The sequence below is a fragment of the Melospiza melodia genome, chromosome 5 (genome assembly GCF_035770615.1).
Source record: "Melospiza melodia melodia isolate bMelMel2 chromosome 5, bMelMel2.pri, whole genome shotgun sequence".
NCBI lineage: Eukaryota > Metazoa > Chordata > Aves > Passeriformes > Passerellidae > Melospiza > Melospiza melodia.
Genome location: NC_086198.1, coordinates 85,620,067 through 85,642,048, shown reverse-complemented (window position 1 = coordinate 85,642,048; position 21,982 = coordinate 85,620,067). Strand labels below are relative to the sequence as shown.

Below are 21,982 nucleotides of genomic sequence, written 5' to 3'. Positions count from 1 at the left end.
GTCGCTTTTGAACCGCACTGTATCGTGTTTGACATTTAAGGTTCACACATTGGAAGTTGTTGAAGTTGCTGACACACTACATTAATATTCACACCCACTCAAAATTATATAAAATACAAGCATTTTATTATTTCTGAGTTCAACAATATTGCTTAGAATTACAAAATACAGCAATATCTGAAATACTGAAAGTTTCATAAAAGCAGCAATCGTTCTCCCCTTCCCAGTCTTAAATGTCCAGAAAATTATTAAAATAAAAATATTTCCCACATTACATAAGTCACAGACCTAGAAACATGACTGTCAAGTCTTAAACCAGGTAACTTAAACATAAATGCAAATGGCAATTGGCAGGTGAGCACATTATCCAGGGCACAAATTAATTCTCTGTGCTGTAGGTATTCCAGGTTTTTTTCCTTTTTTTTCCAGTCAAAAAAACCCAAACTGTGTTTAGGTAGAAATTTAGAAGGCAGACTGGCTTTGTGATGAACACATTAGTGCCTCTGTCATTAGCAGAGGAACCACTCTGGTGACGAGAGATGAACACATTTTTACATGAATGGCAAAACAAACCTGTAACAACATGGTGCAATTCAATTCCTTCATGGTGATGCTTCTCCAAAGAAATATCACAGATCTCCATACATGTGCTTAAATATATATACAAGTGCCAAACACTACAGTGACATTTCAGCCTCTGAAACATACACTGAGTGTATTTTGTCACAGTAGAAACTGTGTATTTACTTGGGTTGAATTTTGCTGTAATTCAACTATTAAACTATTTTTGGTCCCTGCGTGCAAAAAAAGCCTACTTGGAGCATTTTCCTCCTTCTCCATTTCTTTAACTTGTATTTCAAGGACAGATCGATCTTTTTTTTTAAGTGCATGACTTTTCAAGTAACTAGTCTACAAAAATCTATAACCAGTTCAAAGAACCAGGAAGAAATTCCAAGAAAAAGCATTTTCACAATCAAAGATAACATTCTAAATGTTTTTTTTAAAAGGCCATATAAAAAGAAACTTCTAGTGTATGGATTCTCACATTTATATTAAACCAAAAATTCCTATTGTACTCAAAATTAGTTTCTCAGCATATGCAAATTTTCTTCCGTTCTCCAGAATATTATTCTGAATACATTAATTTAGCCTATAAAAATACAGCATGGACAAATTCTTTTCATTCCCTGACATAAGAATTCACAATTTTGACACAAAAATTGTAAACTTTTATTACATTCAAAATACATTTCTTAAGTCTTTAGAATTTAAGTTCTGAGGTGTTGGCAGTCAGAGCTCTTGGTACACAGCAGAAGTACATTATTGCAGAACCTTTACACAGAAGTAGCTTTCTAAAATTAAGAGAAACTTACTCTTCCCATGTATTTTTGTTGCTACCAGGAGGAAAAGAAAGGCTTCCTGCTGTGAAAGGTCTGTGTGAAAGCATTACTCAGATGAACAATTCGGCCCTGACTTCCAGTGCTACTTCGCTCTACAATCACACGTGGCATCTGAACAAGCTGAATGGGACTCTTTTCATCCTTTAATGCCTGAGTAAGGTTTAGGATCTAAAAAGAGTAAAAGCAGGTGAGGTTAGGATGCACAAACAAAACTATCAGGCTTATCATTTTAGATGCCACTCTTCAATCAATTCTGTAGAGGACTGTACTGCTAAATAAATTCATTTCAAAAGATAGCTATTGCAAGTAGAAATATTTCATTTATTTGGTAACATGAATACATCCTACTGCTGTCTACCCTTCCATTCTTTTCCTATTTCATGCAGTCTTCTTCAAATTTTCAGAAAATTCTAAGAGTATTTTGAATTTAGTGCATCTCTTGAAAACATTGCACCTTTAGTGAAAAAAATGCCTAAAGAAAGCCATCAACATGATTTAACATAGGATGTACCAGCATTTTAGCTACAACTTATTTTCATATCAGAAGATATAAAGCCATATAATTAGCTCATACCAAACCCAGTGCTAAGACCCAAACTCAGCTGTCAGCTCCCAGGAGTCTGTTATCTTTCCTCCAAAACTTCAGTGCTCATGGACTGCCCTCATAACTTACTCCATGTTCAACGTTATCCTGCTGAAAACTGAGGCAAGTATTCAATTTAGCTCTAGTGACACATTTGCATTATCCTTAATACCAAGCTTTTTTTCCCCATGCACAATGCCCTTTTCTTCCTTGTAAGGCTGATCTCTCTGCTTCTTCTGCTCTTCCATGGCCACAGAACCCTAACAAAGTCTTTGCATGATTTACTGCAATTTGGTTCTGCCAGCACCTCCACTTGACATTTACATTCTCAAAGTTCTAATGCAACCTTCTGTAGATTTGTTACCCACTGCTTAGACTCTACATTCTTGAGAGAACTGTTTCTTTTGGGTTTGAAACTCTTCCCAAAATTTTCCTACACTTCACAGAAATAGGCTTCTAACTAGGTTTGCTATCTTAGATTTAAAGACCTTGACTGTTCCATGCAAGCTATGTTTCCCTACAGTTTCTGTATCTAGATTCTTCATTTTCTAATTCTTAATTTCTCATTTTTAAGGATATAGTTGAATGCTTTGGATATACTGCAAATTCATCCCAACTGAATGAATCCCTTAGCATGTGATCTAGATAGCCAAGTCTTCTATAATGCCCTCATAACATACTTTGGTTTTACACCAAAAGCAAGTTTAAAATCAGTGCTAAAAAGCATTGTCTGCCAATGTATTTCCAATAGCATCCAAGGATTACTCATTATCTGCATTTCTTCCATGCCTGAAACATTTTCCACAGAGTGAAACACACTCTCATATAGTTAGAGAGGTAACCCCAAAAGTAAAACAAGTATCTGCAAAAATCCACCTGAGGGACAGTGTGTGAAGAAAGGGTCCAGATGCAGCCTTTATAGTGGAAAATTAATTTTGATAGCCTCAGCTATATCACTCTCAATTATATCAATCATGTTTTTCCTCAAGTGTTTTGTTAAATAACAGATTCCTTGAAGGCAATTGTCCCATCAGAAAAAGCTACTTAATACAGTTTAGGATGCATGAGTACTTCAAGAACCCACCTTCCAGTGACTACACAAACTTCTCAGAAGAGTTATTTCAGAAACAATTCCTATAATTCAATTTAGTAAGTAAGGTTTGCTGTCTTTTAGCTACCCCACAAAAGATGGTAACTGGGATTGTGTTTGACTAAGCAGAGCTGCAGTCTTGTGCAAGGTACATCTTGATATAGGAAATTCTACAGAGAAAACATTGAGTTAAGACACTCTAGGAATTGTCTTAAAACTATCCATGTTGAATTTATGAACACAAGGACTAAGTTTCAATAAATTCAGGGAAAATGGGACTAATTATTTGCCTAGTTCAATTGCCTTACACTTGCAGAAATCACTCTTTTATACCTGCAATGAACCAAATTTGTTCTTAGCTAAAGCTTTTTCTCCAGTATTTCACATCAGTCAAATTGTAAAATAGCAGGAAATGGAGAAACCCCCTCTTCACCTACTTTAGTGTTTAAAAAAAACCACAAACAACCCAGAAAACAAAACAAGCCCACCACTTAAATTTGAACAAATTTCTAAACTGAAAATGGCTGGACTGTTTTGAACTATGGTTTCAACATTTGATAGGATGAAGAAATTTTATTACCTAATATTGCCTTTAATAATCATGTTGACCCTCTAAAATAAAGTCACATTTATTTTAATAGCATCATGAAATCAGACATCAAATTTTCCTTCCAAATACAGGACTCTTTTATTTTTAAAATACCTGCTAAGAATATACAGTTATGTTCCCCCATCCCTCACAAAAACAATAACAAAGAACTAGAATAAAAGCATTTTCTATAAAAATAAAAAAAAAATCAGCATACACTTTCTGCTGTTTTAGCTATCCACAAATAAGAACAAACTCTAGAAAGAAATTTAGTCTTCTCAGATGAAAATACCTTCAAATGTCATTCATAGGAGTCAGTTTTTGTAGCTCTAAAGAAAGCAGCTGAGGTGTGATGACAAATTAAATACATGAACAAAAATGTAAAAAAACAGTCTTACCTGTCCCCTCATAACAGACATCTGGTTTTCAAAAGTAGCCTTGTCAAATCCTCTGTCAGTCTTTATTTAGAAAACAAACAGTTTATGGTAAATAACCCATTTATTTTTAGCTATATATTTAGCATGCAAGTTCATCAATATCATAATATGCATATTTACCCCCACTCTAATAATTTTTGAAAGCTTTAAATTGAATGCCAGTATGGATCACAAAAAGGTCAATTTATTGCATCAAGTTTACATATGTGAAAATGAAGACTGTTCTACATGATAAAATAAAATACATCAGTGGATACCACTTTTGGGCATTAGTAAATACCTGGTAGATACCAGGCTTAATATTATCACACATCACAGTGCCCTTTCTCTCAGGATGACTCCAGCAGAAAATACTTCCTCCTTCAGATTTACCAATACCTTACTAACAAGCCCAGAGGCATTTTGAACACAAATGAGCCAAAGATGCTAATATAGCAAAAATGTGTTTCAGGATCTAGTTTTGACATTACAGCTGCATTTTCACTAAAAGTTTAAAATTTCCAATTCTTTTAATCCTGAATTGGATTATTTCACTTAAACATCTGACACAAATGTTTTAGAAAAGGACACTCTTTACATGTAAATACTGTAGACAGTTTCAGTATCTTTAAAGTGAGTTTAACTTTCAATATGATCAGAACTTCAGCAGCAGCTTAGCACAATATATGCATATAAAATTAGGTATATGAAAGGTATGGAAGCACTTAAAGTGTAGCTGTGAGGAAATGATGTGTTTAACATAACTTAAAGTGTATACACACCACATAGGTATGTTAACTGTTGTTTTTACACAGATCTGTGATGTAAGAGTAAACTAGCTTTAATTAATCATGTGAAACTTAGATACAGAATAATTAATTTCTGTTTTCAGATTAGTTAATTACTATCAATTAACCACATTGGTGACAGTTTCCTTATAATTACATAAACCCTTTCTACCATGCCAATGTTAAAGGTAAAATAGCATAGTATCTTGGCATTCAGCAGTTAGATGGTTATTCCTTTTGTGAACATAACTGTCCCATTACAAGTATCAGCTACTTCAGTAATAGTTCAAAGAAGCACTTGATTCACCTTAAATAGCTCATAAAGGTCTTCACAAAGGTCCTGTACAAAGTTCATATCAGAAAGGCGAGGAAGAACCAAGTCTCTGGTCTCCTGAGAGAAAGGAACTTTTGCTTGAGGAAGCCAAGCCCAGTGAAAGGGATCTAGAAAAACAGTGCATTTAATGATAAACAAGCAAAAATGAAATTCTGAGTCCAGTAGTACCTACTGCAAGTTCTCACCTTGGACACCATCCCTTTTTCCCAACATTGTTACCCCACACATTCCTTTTGGCTACAGCTACCCAAGCAGCTTTACAACTGCTAAGCCATTTTTTCCAACAGTGAAATATATTAAGCAATAAATATTTAATTAAAGCAATAAGTAAAAAAGGTATATAAATTAAACATTGTAAGCAACAGTTAAGGCCTCCCCTTAATTTAGTAAGGCAGTTTCCTTTGGAGTAAAATAATTGCTGCAATCAAATAGAAATCTTTCAAGTATTTGACTCATATGGAAGAATTAACAAAGTTACTATTTTTAATATATTTTAAAAATTTTTAAAATGCCTTTTTCTGAGCATGTTGAAAGAAAAGTATTCATAACTTTTCACGTAATTGATATCAGACAGCTTTCACCCAATTATACTGCAAAAGCAATTAATGTTACCAGATATTAAACAAGACACCAAATTATTAATTGCAGGAGCTGAGAAAAGTCACTAGCAGCAGGCCACCCCCTAAACTTCCTCACAATTGCTCACAGCCTTAACTTTTTAAGTCTGACAGTGCAGCCAGTTTTCCACATCGTTCACATTCATGTCTGTTCAGTTCATAACTCGCATTTCCCTACAAAAACACTATGACAGAGCATGTAGAAATCCTTGCCAAAGGCAAGGAAAAAAAATTCGTATTCACTGCCCTCCCCTCAGCCACTGAAGCAGTCATCATTAACAGCTGCCTTGTTATCAGCACAGTTTGTCCTTAGTAAATCCATGCTGGCTTCCCCATCAGCACCTTGTTCTTCATGTGCCTGAACACAGCTTCCAGGATGATTCACTCCAGTCTTCATGGAGACTGAAGCAACCCTCTCACTTTACTGGAGTCTCTCAAGAGGGATGAGGAAACTGCATTACAAACAGCACCAGCCAGCAGCCACTGTTTCCACTGCATCCCAGCCACTCCTATGAACTTCTGTGTGACCACCTTGCTTAAGTGCTCCCTTTCTTCTGCCTTGGGGATTCATTCCCAGGGGCTCTACTTCTGAGCTCTGAGATCCAAGAGACAGAGCAAATCTTACAAGTGAAAACTGAGGCTAAGTCAGCATTGAGCAACTTGTTGTTTCTTATGCCTTTATGTCTTTGCTGCACTTTTCTTCAGTCCCACTCTCACTTCTAATTTACCCAGCCCTTTCTTGTTGCTGTTTATGTCCTCTGTACTCCAGCCAAGCTCCAACATCCCAAACTCCATTCTTGCACTTTTGGAAAATTCTCTATTTTTTCAGGGAAGTCTCTACATCTTTCCTTTTTCCAAAAAACATACTTAAATTTTGCATCCCAATTCAGTCAGAATTTCCCTGTTCATCCCTGCTGGACCAACTTTATGCCTGTTGCAAATTCTGCTCTCTCACTTTGAGAAGGTTATTCTCAGTGACCCAGTAGCTCTAGTCATCAAAACCATGCTCTAGGGGGTAAGAGCCTGCAATTTGTAAAAATATTAATACAAGTTTACTTTGACAAAACTATCACAAAACTGTCCATCTGCAAAAGAATTCTTAAGGATCATGCAAGCTTATTCTTTTTGATGCTGAAGTAAAGATGGTATAAAATAAGCAATAATTGCTGTGTCATTAGAACAGCTACAGAAGTGACTGTAACCAAGAGATATATAGGACAGCATCTATTTAGTAACAAAACAGAGACTGCACAGAGCTCTGGGTGGAGTACTCAACCAGCCTTTTGACAGTATAACTAGCCCACACCTAACTGCCAGAATTACCTGACTGGATAATAGCCCACAGAAGTCACTGCAAGCCCTGTTGGGCACTTCCCTCCTAATGATGAGCAGTCAGAGATGTTGTCAAAAACAACCTCATTTTAACAGGAATAGTATTTTCAAGCAGATGGAAAACTGACTAACTTTTACAAAGTAAGCAAAAGCTGAAAACAAGAAAAAACAACCTGCCTACTTGTCCATCTACAACAGTACCCTTCATTTTGAAATAGAAATTTGGCCAGCAGAGGGACAACTTGCAAATCTTTTCAATCATTTTCCACTATGTTTTTCAAGAAAACCTGTGTGAGAAACATGCTGCTAAATGCTTCCAATTCCACCAGTACATACACTATGTTTATGAGTGTCCATGCATTAATATTGTTTAAAGGTAAAAGATATGAAGAACCAAATCACATATACCACTGCAAAAATGGCATTTGTTGCTAACTTTCTGAAGAAGAGTACTTTATTTAAAAATTCAATAGATAGCTACCGTGATGATTTCTTAGCTCCTTACTACAATACAAATAAAAGTTACACCCCTAAAAGGAAAATGATTGAAGAATGCAGTACTTACATGCCCTCCACTCATCAGGATGCTTAAAAGGAAAAGCTAAACCGTTGTCAATTGCAGCAATTTTAATAGATTCTTTAGTTACAGTCCATTGGCTATCCTACAGAAGGAATATTCAAAAAGTGATACATGCTTGCACAAACAGCAAAACTCATTAAAAACACTAAATAATATACTTTGTAGCTTCACTGGTTAAATTCAACTTAAACAATACTATTTGGATACTGCTTTAATTCCACCATGTATAATTTCTTACTCTACCACCATTAAAGAGAAGCCCTTTCCCAAACAGAAAATAAGCAGAGCACAAATGGATGAAGAAATGTACCTGAGCAACAGTGGATTTTGTTACTGTTATTATAGCCCAAGCTAGTACAGCAAAAGTACAGAACAATAAAAATAGTGTCTAGCACTGTTCTACCTAGTCTAATCAAAACAGCTTTTCCACTCATTTTGCCTACAATAATTTGTAGTTATCATATTTCTTGAGACCATGCATCAGGATTAAGGATATAACCCTAATCTCCAGAAAGACCAAGTTACAAAACTAAACAATTTAAAGAATATAAGTTTCAGAGTACAATTTTCTTACCTTATCTGACAGATCAAGTCCGTCATCTTGTTTTTCGTACCTGACTAACCAGTTGTCGTTACCTCTGTCTTTAAACAGGAAAATGCATGTCACAAGATGTCATTTATAAAAAAATCATCATTTACAGTGACATAAAACAGTATTGTAAACTGACACTTCACCCATGGAGTTAGGCAAAACTGTTCAAAAAGGGTTTTTCCCAATACATGTGGCTTAGTTTTACTGAAACGTACAGGCAATCGATTCAGTGGAAAGACCAAATTTACCACATGTTCCTTCTTTAGGTTCCCCAACTGGCTGAATATGCAGCAAAATATCAAGAAGGCCAAAAGAAACTATCTTCATTCATTTTACACAGAAAGATTTGTTGTGGTGTGCATTTTTGCTGAGAAAACCACTATCAGACCCAAATGACAATTTTTAAGCTTGTTTTAATGCTGATGAGGAAATGGAGAAGGCCTCCAAAATTGTAGATAATGTGACCTTTGACTACATGGAGAAAACATGGAGAAAACTCTACAAAGATGGAGAAGGGGCAAAACTGAACAGAAGGGCAAGAAATGGAAAATGCCTGCACTGTTAAGAAAAATTGTGAGATTAAACACTCTGAGAAGGTCTTTCAGACAGAGGATGAACTGCATGGATTTGTAGGACCTTCTGTCATTTTAAGGTGCTCCCTTCAGTTTAATCATAAGGAGATTTTTATGTTCTATTATGATTAGATATATTAGATGAAGGTCAAATTATGCAGATAATGAGGTTTTGCATTTTGAGTATTTTCCTTACATCTTTAAGAATGTCAAAAACCCTGCTTGGAAACACTGAGGCTTATTTGATAAAGCTGACAGACCATGGCAACAGCTAGAAAGTATTATGTTCTTATGAAACTTTCTTCTAGCTTGCTTCTAAAAAGAGAACTTGAGAAAAGGAAAATGAGTTAGACCTGGTGTGTCTGAAGAAAAGCAAAGATGCCCACCTCAGACAAAACAGCAAAGTAAATATTTTAAACATAAAACTGCCTTTGAATTCCTCAAGAAGTAATTCACCGACATAGGTAAGAGAAGAATCCCCGCTCCTAAGTGATAAAAACAAGAGTGCAAGAGAACAGAGAGGTACATATTGCAGTGGTACCTCAGTGCCTACACAATGAATATGAACTATTGTGTGAAACTGTGCTATCTATCACCAGCTCCAGTTTAGAAGAAAAGCAATTGTAGTCACAGCTTTTCTTATGGGTCCTGAAACCTCACCATCCTTTATCCTAATCGAGGGAAACAGGAAATGGACTAAGCACAGAATTAAAGCCCAATGAAAGCATTTGTTCTCGACTTCTCACATTGCTCAAAAATAGAGAGCAACAATCAAAGAGTTGTTTGGACGGGTTTTGTACTGCAATACTCAATGTATTAATCCAAAGTTGTTTTTTTTTAATTTAAATTGCTTCTTTATGCCCATCAATCAATGTGAGAAAAGCATTTGAAATGCATTAAATGCCTTAAGCACCAGCTTTCAGGCAGCATTGCTTTCTGCCTCACAAAAATAGATAAATACCAGAGATACTAACAAATACCTGTATTTCTGATGACATAATCCAAGATAACCAATCTTTCAAACTGTGACTGAAATTCTTTCCTTGTGTTCTCAGGTAAAGGATCAGCTTCAAACTTCCTGAGCCAGTAGTCAGCTTCCTTATATCCTTCAACAAACAGCTGGAAGGAGCCAACCTGGAATATTAAGAAACTGCATTAGGAAAATACACATTGGTAAGTCTCATAAGTAATCTCAACATTAACAGAAAAACTTGTTCTATACTTTCAAAGTTCAGAAGTATTACTACTAAAAAAAATTAAATTAAGCAATAAATAAATTTCTCTTTCATTCCTATAGTCTTAAATAAAAGGTAAGAGTCAAATCATGTGAGGGTGGGTTTCTGGGAGTTCTGATAGTGATTTTTAAAAAATATTTGTTTAAAATACTCAGTGAGTTTATCAGGAATAAAATATAGCCAGGCAGCTCAGTGTAAATGAACAGTTAGTATTAGAAGAAATATATGAAACAGGAAGATGTAACACCTGTTCTCTTTTTCATTGGAAAACTTCTTTCAATAGTTCAGAGAACACTCACTAAAAATTACAGGAGAAAAATCTTCCTCTCTGAAAAGCCTTAAAACATCACTGATAAGAACAGCAGCATTAATCACTTTCTTCAAGAAAGATGTTTTTTGCAAAAAATGGCTGAAATACATTTCCCAAAAGAGTCCAAGGAAGAACATGAGAGCAGGCATAGGCTCCATACATATGTGAAAGGTGCTCAAGACTGAAATTGAGCTCTCAAATCTGCTCAAGAACTTCTATTTGAGAACCAAAATGCAGATAGATCAACACCCAGCACGTGGAATAACTGTGCTCATCCAAGCTTGCACAACCCCTGTCACATGGATCTAAACTGCTGGGAACTGCCACAAGTGGATTACCAACTGTACATAACCTGTGTTTCAAAAGCTTAGGATTAGAACACAGTAATGATATTCTGGGGATACAGTAAGGCTCATTAGGCAAGAAAGATGTGAGGTTTTTAGTCAGTGTAGTCTTCACATAAGACAAAAGGGAAGTAGGAAGAACACAACAGCAGGGTACTCAAAAGAATAAAAACAATAGAAAGCAAAAAAATAAAAATTAAAAAAAAAAATTAAATTTGATAAACTGCAGGGGAAAAACAGACTGACAATATCAAAACATGACACTGAAAGGACAGGTAGTAAGCAATCATTAGAGTAAAAGTGAGATATATAACCATTAATATATTACTACTCCAGCAGAAAACTGGACTGTTGACTGGAATAAAGAATGAGAAGATTATTAAAACAATTCAGAAGAAGGAATGATATAAGAGTGGATACATGTTGCATGGAAACAGTTGTATCAAATTTCAGACAGTTTTCAACAAGCAACAAGTTTTTTTCTTCTACCGTGGAAGTTACTTATAAATACCCCTTTATTAAAACAAGTTTTATGTAAGAATCAGGAAGTGCACAAATTACTTATTTTTGATCTTACCTTAGGAGGTAGTCCAATTCTATTAAATTTTTTAGCAACTTTTGGCACTTTCTCTAAAGCATATTTTTTTCCCCTTGACTTTGCACGATCTATTGCACTGTAATTAAAGGTCTCGCTGACAAGCCAGACAACCTTAAAATTAAACAAAGTTAAACACAGCTCAGAATTCCTCATTATTTCAACTGGAAATTTACAATTCATGTTATGTTCAGTTATAAAAAAATATAAAAATAAGAAGCAAGCATCAGGCATTTTCAACAGATAAATGTTATATCAAAAGGTGAATGTTCTCTATTTTACATATTGCAAACAAAAATGGGAATTTTATATGCTGACTTTTGCAATTTGAATCTCATCAAAACATGAGGCACAAAAAGTATTGGAAAATGCTAGAAAGTGGTTCCAAAGAAGAGATTCAATTCAGATCTCAAAATTACCCATTAAATCAAAAATCACAGTCACTTTTTTTTACATCAAACCACTGTGCCTCTGTAATTGCAAAAGTTTATAAATAACTTATAAATAACACATGATATACAAGGCTATCTATACAACCACAGTTCACAAACTGACAAATATGTCAGCACTTTTTTTTAAAATTCAGCAATTTATGTGTTTTAACTTTTACCTTAGTTTTAGGTACAACTCCAAGCCCCAGCTTCTCATCCACAAGATAGGCACCAGCTTCAGAGAGATATCCCTGATTTGGAACGAGGCAGCCTCTGCCAAAGCAGCAAGGACAACATATTTTGTGAAAATATTTGGTCCATTTTGGATTTAGATGTCCGTAAGGCTCTTCAGATTTTGGTTTGAACACTCCAACAATTTTCTAAGGTAAATAACATAAAATTAAAATATGAGCACTTTGAGTTGCAAGATATTAAAATTAGTTTTTAAAGTAGTTATTTGAAAATATTGGTTTAATCATATCCAGTGTGTTTTACAGTTGTTCTTTTAAGATGATGAAACTGAATTCCAAATTTAAACTCCAAATAAATTTATCATTAAGTGCTTCTTTAGGATTAGTATAAATTCAAAATAAGCTCTTCGTAAGAGAAAATCCAAACCAACATTTACTTTTTCATAGCATTCTGTCAAAATTCAAAAGGATTGCATTTTAAAACATATATTTAGGTTCTTCAAAAAAGTGGTTTAGAAAATAGCTTTAAAAACAATTTTCAGCCCACCAACAACACACTGACCACTTACTTCAGAGATGTAATGGCCCCACAAAAGTGACAAACATATAGAACACTAAAAATCAAGTGTTTTATTTTATTTTAAATCTACTTTTCTTATTACTCTGAGTTTGAATGGATCAAAATGACCATCAGCCATCATTTACATTAGAGACACACAGTAAATCTTGAAATTAGTCAGAGCCCTGTTTTTAAAATTAGTCAGAGCCCAATTTTGGACACTATGCTTTAAGAAATCTGTTAAACTGGAGAAAGCTGAAAAAAGAATAAGAATAAGCACAAAATATGTGAATAATGAAGGACAGTAGGAACAGTGAATGTTTAAGCTAAGAGCAAAGTGAGACACGATGAACTACAGAATACATTGCTATAGAAAAATAAAGAACAACACATTTACTGTTAAGGAGCCAAAAAATGACAGGGTTAAAACCCAGCAGATAAGCTGCAAAAAAAGAAATCCTTTAGAAACTTAAATGCAGCTTGAGACTGGAACAGCCAGCCAGGTTCTGCAGTCTCCTAAACAGGGTGCAACTAACAAAAGGTTAGTTAGGCATTCCTCAGGAGTTATGTTAAAACAATGCTGCTCCACAGCACAAGCATTAAATTGGCAATTTCTCAAGGTGCCTTCTGCACAGGACTCTCTATTTGTTAACCTCAGGCCACAGGGTTATTACCACATTAAAATATATAACCTTTCAATTGATAAACTTCGGCCTAGCACACAAAGTTCTCATAATGACTCTTCAGTAGCTCAAGTGGAATGCCTTAGAAATTCTGCACCTTCTCACTGGACAATGGCAAATAAATAAAATTCTTTCTGATAAATACTTAAGGACAGCTGTTTAAGAAGCATTTTCACATATTTTTTCATATGGATTTAGTACTTTACTAAATCCATATGAAAAAAGTTAGTATCCCAATAAGCTGAACACTACTGGTTGTTGCACCAACACTCAAAGCTGATTCACACTCAGGTCATGAACATGTTTGCTGGCAGTCAGAAACCAGCAGTATTCTTCAGTAGCTGCTGATTCAGCTGCATTTGGAGAGGATCTGACCAGCTGGTTTAACTTCTAGAGGTTTTTCAACCAATTTTTCCAAGACAATCTTGCTTTGTCTAAGATTGCCCAAGACTAAGTAACTACAGAAAATTTAATTCATTCAGTTTGTAAACAAATACACAAGACACCAGGCATTAGTAGCATTGTATGTCTCATCCATCTATTTTGATTAATTCCCATTAACTAAAGGAAAACTAAGTTACAAAATGCTATTATTTGCAGTCATACTAGAGAATTAGTGTCCTATCAACAAATTGACAAGAATTCTCTTGGGTTTGGTATGCTGTTATCAGTGACTCTAATGTTGCATTCAAAACCTTGAATACAACTGCACAGACAAAATTTGACTTAGATCTATACAAATGCAATAAATATTCTATACAATGTGAGAGGCCAGCATGTTTTTGAATACTTTACAAATTTTTTTTTTTTTTAATTCACAGCATTTGGAATACTACTTTAGTCAAAATCCTACTATTAGGTTCAGAATTGTTAAAAAATTATTTATTTTTTTCCTATTGAATCACATGTATCTACCTGCTTAAAACAAAGCTAGTAGCTTTGCTTTTCTTGGAATCATTGTGGTGTATTTAGAAGTACATGCCAAACCTTTAATTATCTCTTCTGACTCACTCTCTGGCTAATACTTCCTAGTAAGTGCCCATTTAAAAAAGGAGCTTAGCTCATTCTGTTAGCAGCCTGGACTGTACTGTGCTATACAGTCAAATCTAGATATGGTTTTCAAGGTTTTGCTGAAGTTAGAACTTTTGCTGAACTTTGCAGAGCCACTGCTGTTGAGGACCAGGATAGAAGAAAAAAGTTCAATCTATAGAACAAGCTACCAAGGCCAGTCTTAATTTTGCCAGTCAAAATGCATTTATAGATTGACTCTATTAACACTAGCAAATAATTGAAACTGTCAGGAACATATTGCAGAACAACTTGTAATAGACATAATGTCTTTTATGTATTGCTTCCATAAAGAACAACAAACACAGACATATTCAAGCCTTCTGTAATAGTGCTGCTTAAGTACTGAACTCCATTTCAGTATGCAGCCATCTAACTTTAGCCAATAAATGCAAAAAGCTAATTTTAATTATGCAATTTGAAGTTTTTATTTCTGATAGAACCAAATAAGCATATATAAAAGGTGACCTAATGGAAACTGCTTATTTTATCTGTAATTTGGTATTCATTTTGGGCACTTCAGAAGGTGACCACGAAAAAGGCTTAGCACATCTTTAATGAGCTCCTTCCCAGAATAAGAAAGGAGATTACTCAAGAGGAATAGGAGAAAGCAAGTGACAGAACCGGTCTGAAGTGGAATGATGCAATACTCAAACAGGATCTGAAATCCATTCTACACATGAAAGTTGCACTATTGACAAAATGAAGTTTTATCAGACCTTTAATATAGATAGCAAATACAGATAAGCTCTAGAACAAAAGCAAAGAATGAAAGCAAAATTTAAAGTCTGCTAAGCACTCAGTATCATTATTCTCCCAGTCCCATATCCCAACTACTTTCATATTTTGCAATGAATTTTTTCTGAACCATATAAAATAAACACTCTGCTTCTCTCAATCTTTGTTTCTCCTAAATATTTATATTCAAATCAATGACCTGCATAAGGGAGGAGGGCAATTCACTACTGGAAACTTAATTGGGAACAAAAACAACACAGCAAAAGAAAAGTGAAACAAATAAGAAAATCATCACATAAGAAAAAAGGAATAATATGGCCCTTCCAAAGTACTTTGGTTATGTTTACACTAAAATGATGCGCAAACACTCTCTCACCATTGCCAGGGCTCAGTACCTCAGGCATTTGCTAGTGACCAAAACCCAGCAAAATCAACCTAGACGAGCTACAGACAAAACAGATTTGCACATATGGTGTGATCTCCTTTCCCTAGTGATTTGTCTACTAACTTTCTAAGAATAAAAAAATCTTGATTGCACAGCATTAAGAAAAACTCAAAGAACTTGATATCTAAGCTACTATAAAAGAGAGTGACCTGAAGCTGGAACTCTCAAGAAGTTTTTATACTTACAGCATTGCATGTGATAGCAAGAATCCCATAAAGTCATTACAGAAAGATTTGTTTTCCTTCAGGTTTCAAAAAGAGAGAGACCCTCCTTTTTATTTTCTCTACCAGAATGAAGGGGATCATTACTAACAAATTTTCCTGGAACACAGGCATATGAACTGCAGTTTTCAGAAGATTCTGAAGGGGTGGTTCTGCCACCTTCCATAAGAATAAAATGATAATTTGACATATTTATTCATATTAATGTTAGGTAGCTATGCTTAAAAAGACCCCACTTCATTCAATAAAGTGTAAAAACTACCACCAGAAAATTGCCATTAAAACAAACTAAACAACTATGAAAATTAACTGGCAAAACAGGAATATATTTTCTAATGAACAATAATATGACTAAAACCTAAACAAAAACCATGCTACCTTCTAAATGAAAGGGAAATTACTGTCATGGGAATGACAAAAATCTTAAACATGCCCTGAAAACCTAGGAATTCAAAGTGTTCCATTTCTAGCATAACTGGGATCTTCAGGATTAATGAACACCTACATCTAAGAGCTAAAAGCTGTTGCTTGAGCTTAAAATAAAATCATACATGACAAATTAACAAAAGCTGAGCAATTGGAGGTCTTATTCTGTGAAACAGGTCAGTAGCAAAGATTTCTAATTTAAAGAAAACAATGTGAAAGTATATCTGAGACATCATTTCCTCTTACAATAATGCTAATAATGCTAACCACACGCTACTTTTCAAGAGAGACTCAGGTAACTACTTCTTCTCTGTCTCAAAGTAACCTTAGGACACCTCACTGATGATCACTATTCAAGGTACCATTTACCAAGTACAGAAGGGAAAACCAAATCTTGCAGAGGGGAAATCACATCTTGCACCTAAGATTCAGCAGATAGGTACAAGGTGAAAGGCAGATTTGATGATATCACTCTCCTTGCCCATGTACCAATCATATATGCGAAAGGAGACCTAAATAAAGGGCCAGCTAACAAGAAAAGAGAGAAAAATACAGGAGGCTTAGCTAAAGAAACTTAAACCATACTGAAATCAGGAGCTCAGTTGAGCAAAAATCAGTTAAAACATACAGAGAACAAGATTCTGCACAAGGGAATTCCTGAATTGCTTTCAGATGTTAGAGGCCCTTTTTGTCCTCTCAGTTTTCCTTTGGTGCAGATCATTAAAAATGTGATAAAGCTGCAGCAAAAATAACTATTATTTTGCCTTTGCTTGTGCAGCAAGATATAATTAGAAATCTAAGTATTACTTGCATTAACTTTTCCACAATAAATTTTGGCACACAATAAATTATTAAATAACTTATTTAAATTATTTTGCATCTAGATAGAATTTTTGAATTTCCATTTTCAGCTTGCTGCTGATGGAGTGTCTGACTTTGCAGTAACATGCTCACCCCTTTTGGATCCTTAGCAAAGTAACTTCCACTGGATCCTTGAGAGATTCTTTCTGGAAAAACTCCACACTCTATAGCTTGTTCTGTCCTCAGAACAATTTCTGCAAATTCTGGATCATCTAAAAATATATTCATATCTGCAGTATGTCCTGTATGCCCTGAAAAACAAGAAAACAACCAGTCTTAAGTGCAATTTGTACTACAAATTAAGCATAAGCAAAGACACTGAAAAGCCAACAGCCTTCCCTGCTGACACCCATCCAACAGCAGGCTGAAAAATCTGGCCCATTGAATCAGTGCAAGTTTTTCCACTTTTTGTTTTAAGTAAACCAGCCAAATCTGCAACAACAAATTTGAGACTGCCATTGCTAAGTGTTTACAATTTTCAAGGATTTCTCTTTTTATTTATGAAACAAATCTAAGGCAAAAAAAGGGTTCAAAGTCACAACAGTAAAAAAAAAGCATCAAAGATTTTACACATTATTTTGTGCCCTGCCCACTATCCACTATGAGAATAGTATTGTACCATTCATTTAAGAGCTTGGCTAACATGTTTATTATCTGCTAAAATGCAAGGAAGTTAATCCACTGAATAATCTGCTACATGTAGCACTCACAAGTGGCACCAAGACAGCAGTGACTCCTGCACTCCAGCACCATTCCAGCACTCAAACACTGTAAGCAACTTGTAGCATTTCTTTGCCTGACCAGAAGTCAGGACTGTGCAGACATTTGTGCAAACTTTAGGACTCCATGCAAACATTTAGAAAGACAAGTAAAAAGGAAGGTGTCAGAATAGTACTGACTTTTTAATCTTTTAAATATTTCTTCACGAGTTTTGATACTGTAGATTATTATACCTTCTTTTAAGGCTAGGATTGTTTCACTGAGTGCATTCTAAAGGGCCTGTGCATTAGGGCTCATTTCTCCATTAACAAACAGTTACATTATTCTAAATTAAACATTTACAGATAAAGTTGCTTTGTTCCCACTTCAGCAATAGAAGAAATTTCGTATACATCCTTCTGGAATGTCAACCAACACAGAATCCATTCAAAAAAGATACTCCTTAAAAGTTTGTGGAGAGTCAAATAAAAAAATATTTTAAAAAAACACAAAACAAAACAAAAAACACAAAAAACCCTTTTTTTTGTAGCTCGGGACAGTTTTTGAAACTTTTTAGAACATTAGCACTTGCTTGCACATACCACTTAAAATAGTAACATGGACTCCAAACAAAAACAGTCCAAAAGCATGAAAAAATAGGAAAATTTTAGTATAAGTTTGCAACAAGGAATAGAAATCTTAAAGCTAATAGATCCTTCTTAAGAATCAACAGCTACAGCCCATGAGATCAGAGTCTGTTTTAATTATTTGGCCAATACTGCTGTGATAAACTACTCTTTAGGACTTTAGAGTAGGACAAGAGGGAGGGAAGAGGTTCAAAGGTTTTCCTGCCACAAAGTACTCAAATTAGTTAAGGAAATAAACCAAACATTTTAATGGAAATAGTAATTTTAAATCAGTGGTTCTTATTTCACAGTCAAGCCTCAACTATCTCCACACATCTTCATCACCTCACACAGCTGAGCTCCAACTAGTTCATATTTTTGTCAGGGAAAGCAAAATCAGGGTTGTGCATTATACTGTTACCAAATGAGTGCAACATCCATGCTAAGCCATTCTGCACAATTACCTTCCAGATGAAGAAAACCTACAGATGAACTTTGTATCACAGGGATTGCAGTTGACTGTGTGGAAGACTCAGAGGTCAGTTTTTAATTTCTGTGCATTTATTCTAGAATCTAGAACCACTAAGTAGTCTCACTGTCTGAGGAAATTCTTCAGCCATATCTTTTCTAACATAAGAGAACTTCAGAAAAAATAAATTAAAACAAAAAATACCCATTACACTGCACACTGAAAGAAGTAAAGATAAATAATTTTTGAAATTCATTATTTGCTCAGTATTGTTACTGTGCTGCTAGGAAGCACATTACAACAGTGATGTGGTGTGAAAAAACATTTAGGCTGCCAAGGAAAACTAGCATTTTAAGGAGTTTATCAACCCTCTCCATATGAAAATAAGCCATATTACTTGAAGATAGTATTTGCTGAATGTGGCAGGGTTTGGGTTTTTCTGAGTTAGTTTATTTTGTAAAAATTATTTTAATCAAGTTTTCCACTGAGAAAGCATGTTATGTCACAACTTATTCCCAGTACAGTCGCTAGACTTACAATTATAACTAATTAAGGTTTCTCTTGCAATTACTCTTGAAAATTACTCTTCTCATTAAACTCCCACTCATGCACACAGTCAAACTACCAAGCTTGAGAACTTTTTTCACATTAATTTGGACAAGGCCCAAGTTTGTGAAGGCTCTGTATTGGAACAATGAAGACTTGCCAAAGAAGATACAAACGCTATCATCCATGTATGCACCTCAACCTGTTCTTCCATCAGGTTAGCATGGCATGAGCTAAGCCAAACTAATACGCTCTGCAAGAGGAACAGGTATGAGCTCCTTCAGCACCAAGCTAGATTTATACTTTTTAAACATTAACATGATTAAAGGTAGGCACTTTAACCAATTCCATCTGCTCCTAGTCTGACCATAACTCCATTAAGGAAACACTGGGTTTTAATAACATTCATGAGTAACATCTGGTGCATGTTGGTTCCACCTGACACGTGAAACAATCCTGCACCTTCAAGGGTCACACATACAGAAAAGGTAAGGACAAGGAAACAAAGGATGAGATGCTGTAATCAATATCAGTTCTGAGATTTTCTTAACACTTTTGGGGCAGATTCCAAGTAACACTCTACATTCACCATCCTAATTGCTTCAGTGGTGCAAGACCCATGGCTCCAGCCTCCACTCTGAAGTATCAACTTCTTTTTAAAGTTTCCAGAAATACTTTACTAGAAGCTCTAGTTCTTTAACACATCTTGAGTCTTGCAGGAAAAAGGAAAACTCTCACATTTAATGGCATGTTTACATTACAGGTATGGACTACACTTGAGACCAGTGCTTAAAAGCCAAGATTTTTCGGTCTTTATGGCCAAACAAGTACAAGTTCTCTGTAGTTACTAAAATAGAATTATTAGCACAACTTATTTTGTTAAACTTGACTGGGGGGGGGATGTTTCAATTTTTTTCAAGTACTGTATTGTTGCAAAAGAATCAGAGTTGTCAATCTCTGGCAAGAAATCCTACAGCATAATTACAACAGCAACAAAGAAGTGACAGAACTCCACATACTTCTGTCAGCAAACCCATCCTAGATGTAAACTTTTATAGAAACTAGCACAAAATCAGAAAGCTTCTAAGTCTAAAGAAAAGAAAGTAATTAATAAATATCGTGTAATTCATCACTTTTCCAGTATATTTAGAATTAGATAATGAGCACCCTTACATCTGTTTTCAAATTAATAACTAAGTTCTTGCATTTCTGGACTTTCACATTCTATTTCTCTCTTTAAGAACTGATTTGAAAATAGAAAGAGAGGATGCATCTTTATGAAAACCAAAAATGTGACAGTAGAGCCCACATCTAAAACTCTTAAAGCATGTGATGGTTACAAAGCAAGCATATGAGTAAAACAAAGAACCAACACAGACTGACTTGTTTTTCAAGATGAAACGATGGGGGTCGCAAAAAAAGTAGTTATGGGATATGCAAGTCAAACTGAAAACTTGACACTTCTCCAAGTGTTCAGGAAGCAGCAGCCAGTCCCACCACAAAACAATCTTTAAAACAGGCAAAGCCAAAAGTTTCAAACAACGGGACAGAAACAAACAAGGCCCAACAAAGCAGCAGAGAGCAGGGAAGTGTGACAGCGGAGCCACTCATGAAGATGTAAACGAGTCCGTGCAGCCCTGCACACAGGGACAAAGCAGTGGGATTTCAACCCGTTTGCAGCATCTTCCCTTCAGTATCGGCCAGCGAGCCCGTACATCTAGAGAGGTCAACACACCTGTCCCTCACCGATGCTGTGCCATCGGACACAGCGAGCACGCCTCAGTCCCGCCAGGCACTTTGTAGCCTCGCTGGAAGGACAGAGCGAGGCAGGGGCTGCCTCTGCCCCAGACCCTCCCCAGGCGCTGCCGCTCCCCGCGTGTCCCGTCCCGCCGAACGGGCCGGGCCGTACCTGCGGCGGCGCGGCGCTCCTTGGCCCAGGCGGCGCCCGCCCGCCGCCCGCGGCCGCTCCCCGCCGCCCGCAGGAGAGGCTCGTCCTCCCCATCACCTTCGGGCCCCGACTCCTCCGACTCCTCCGAGTCCTCCACCTCCTCGAGCCCCGGCTCCCCGCACTGCCGCACGGCCCCGCCGGGAGCGGCTCTCACACTCTGCGGCCCCCGCCGGGGCGGCTCCGCCTGAGGAGGCGACGGCGGCGGCTCCGCGAGGATCAGCAGCCGCTCATCGGGCTCCTCCGCGCCCGGCTCCGCCATGGGCGGCCGGGGCCGGGGCCGAGCGCGGCGGGAGGAGGCGGCGGCGGCGCGGCCGGGCGGGCTCGGGGCGCTCCCGCCGCTCCGGCTCCGGCTGCGCCGCCCCGCGCGTGCGCGCGCCCGCCCCGCCACCTGCCTTAAAGGGGCCGCGGCGGCGCCGCCAGCGGGGGCGGCAGCGGCTCCTGGGGCTGCTCCGGGCCGGAGACCGGTCAGGAGCCCGGACAGCGGCTCTCGGCGCCGGACATCCCTGAAACACCCCTAAAACATCCCTAAAACATCCCTGACGCTCGCCTTACTTCTACACCTGGAACACGTTTGCCTCCTGGCCACCACTTGCCATAGCCAGCTGCTCTCCCTCCCCAAACTTTGCACAACATTGTTCTATACCATCATCACGGTAACTTCCAAAACGAAGCCTAAAAGCAGCATAAGAGAAAA

At 36.8% G+C, this 21,982-nt stretch overlaps 1 protein-coding gene across 1 annotated transcript; it reads right to left on the bottom strand.

Annotated features, from left to right (window-relative positions):
- Positions 1-104: 104 nt before the first annotated feature.
- On the bottom strand, positions 105-21,547 carry PI4K2B (phosphatidylinositol 4-kinase type 2 beta). The gene is made up of 10 exons (XM_063157737.1): positions 21,250-21,547; positions 17,094-17,251; positions 11,988-12,188; positions 11,360-11,491; positions 9,874-10,027; positions 8,304-8,371; positions 7,715-7,811; positions 5,174-5,307; positions 4,061-4,120; positions 105-1,568 (listed from the first exon to the last, which is right to left on the bottom strand). Exons 1-10 carry the CDS (start codon positions 21,545-21,547, stop codon positions 1,395-1,397), a joined length of 1,476 nt encoding a protein of 491 aa, XP_063013807.1. The 3' UTR covers positions 105-1,394.
- Between the last annotated feature and the right edge of the window lie 435 nt (positions 21,548-21,982).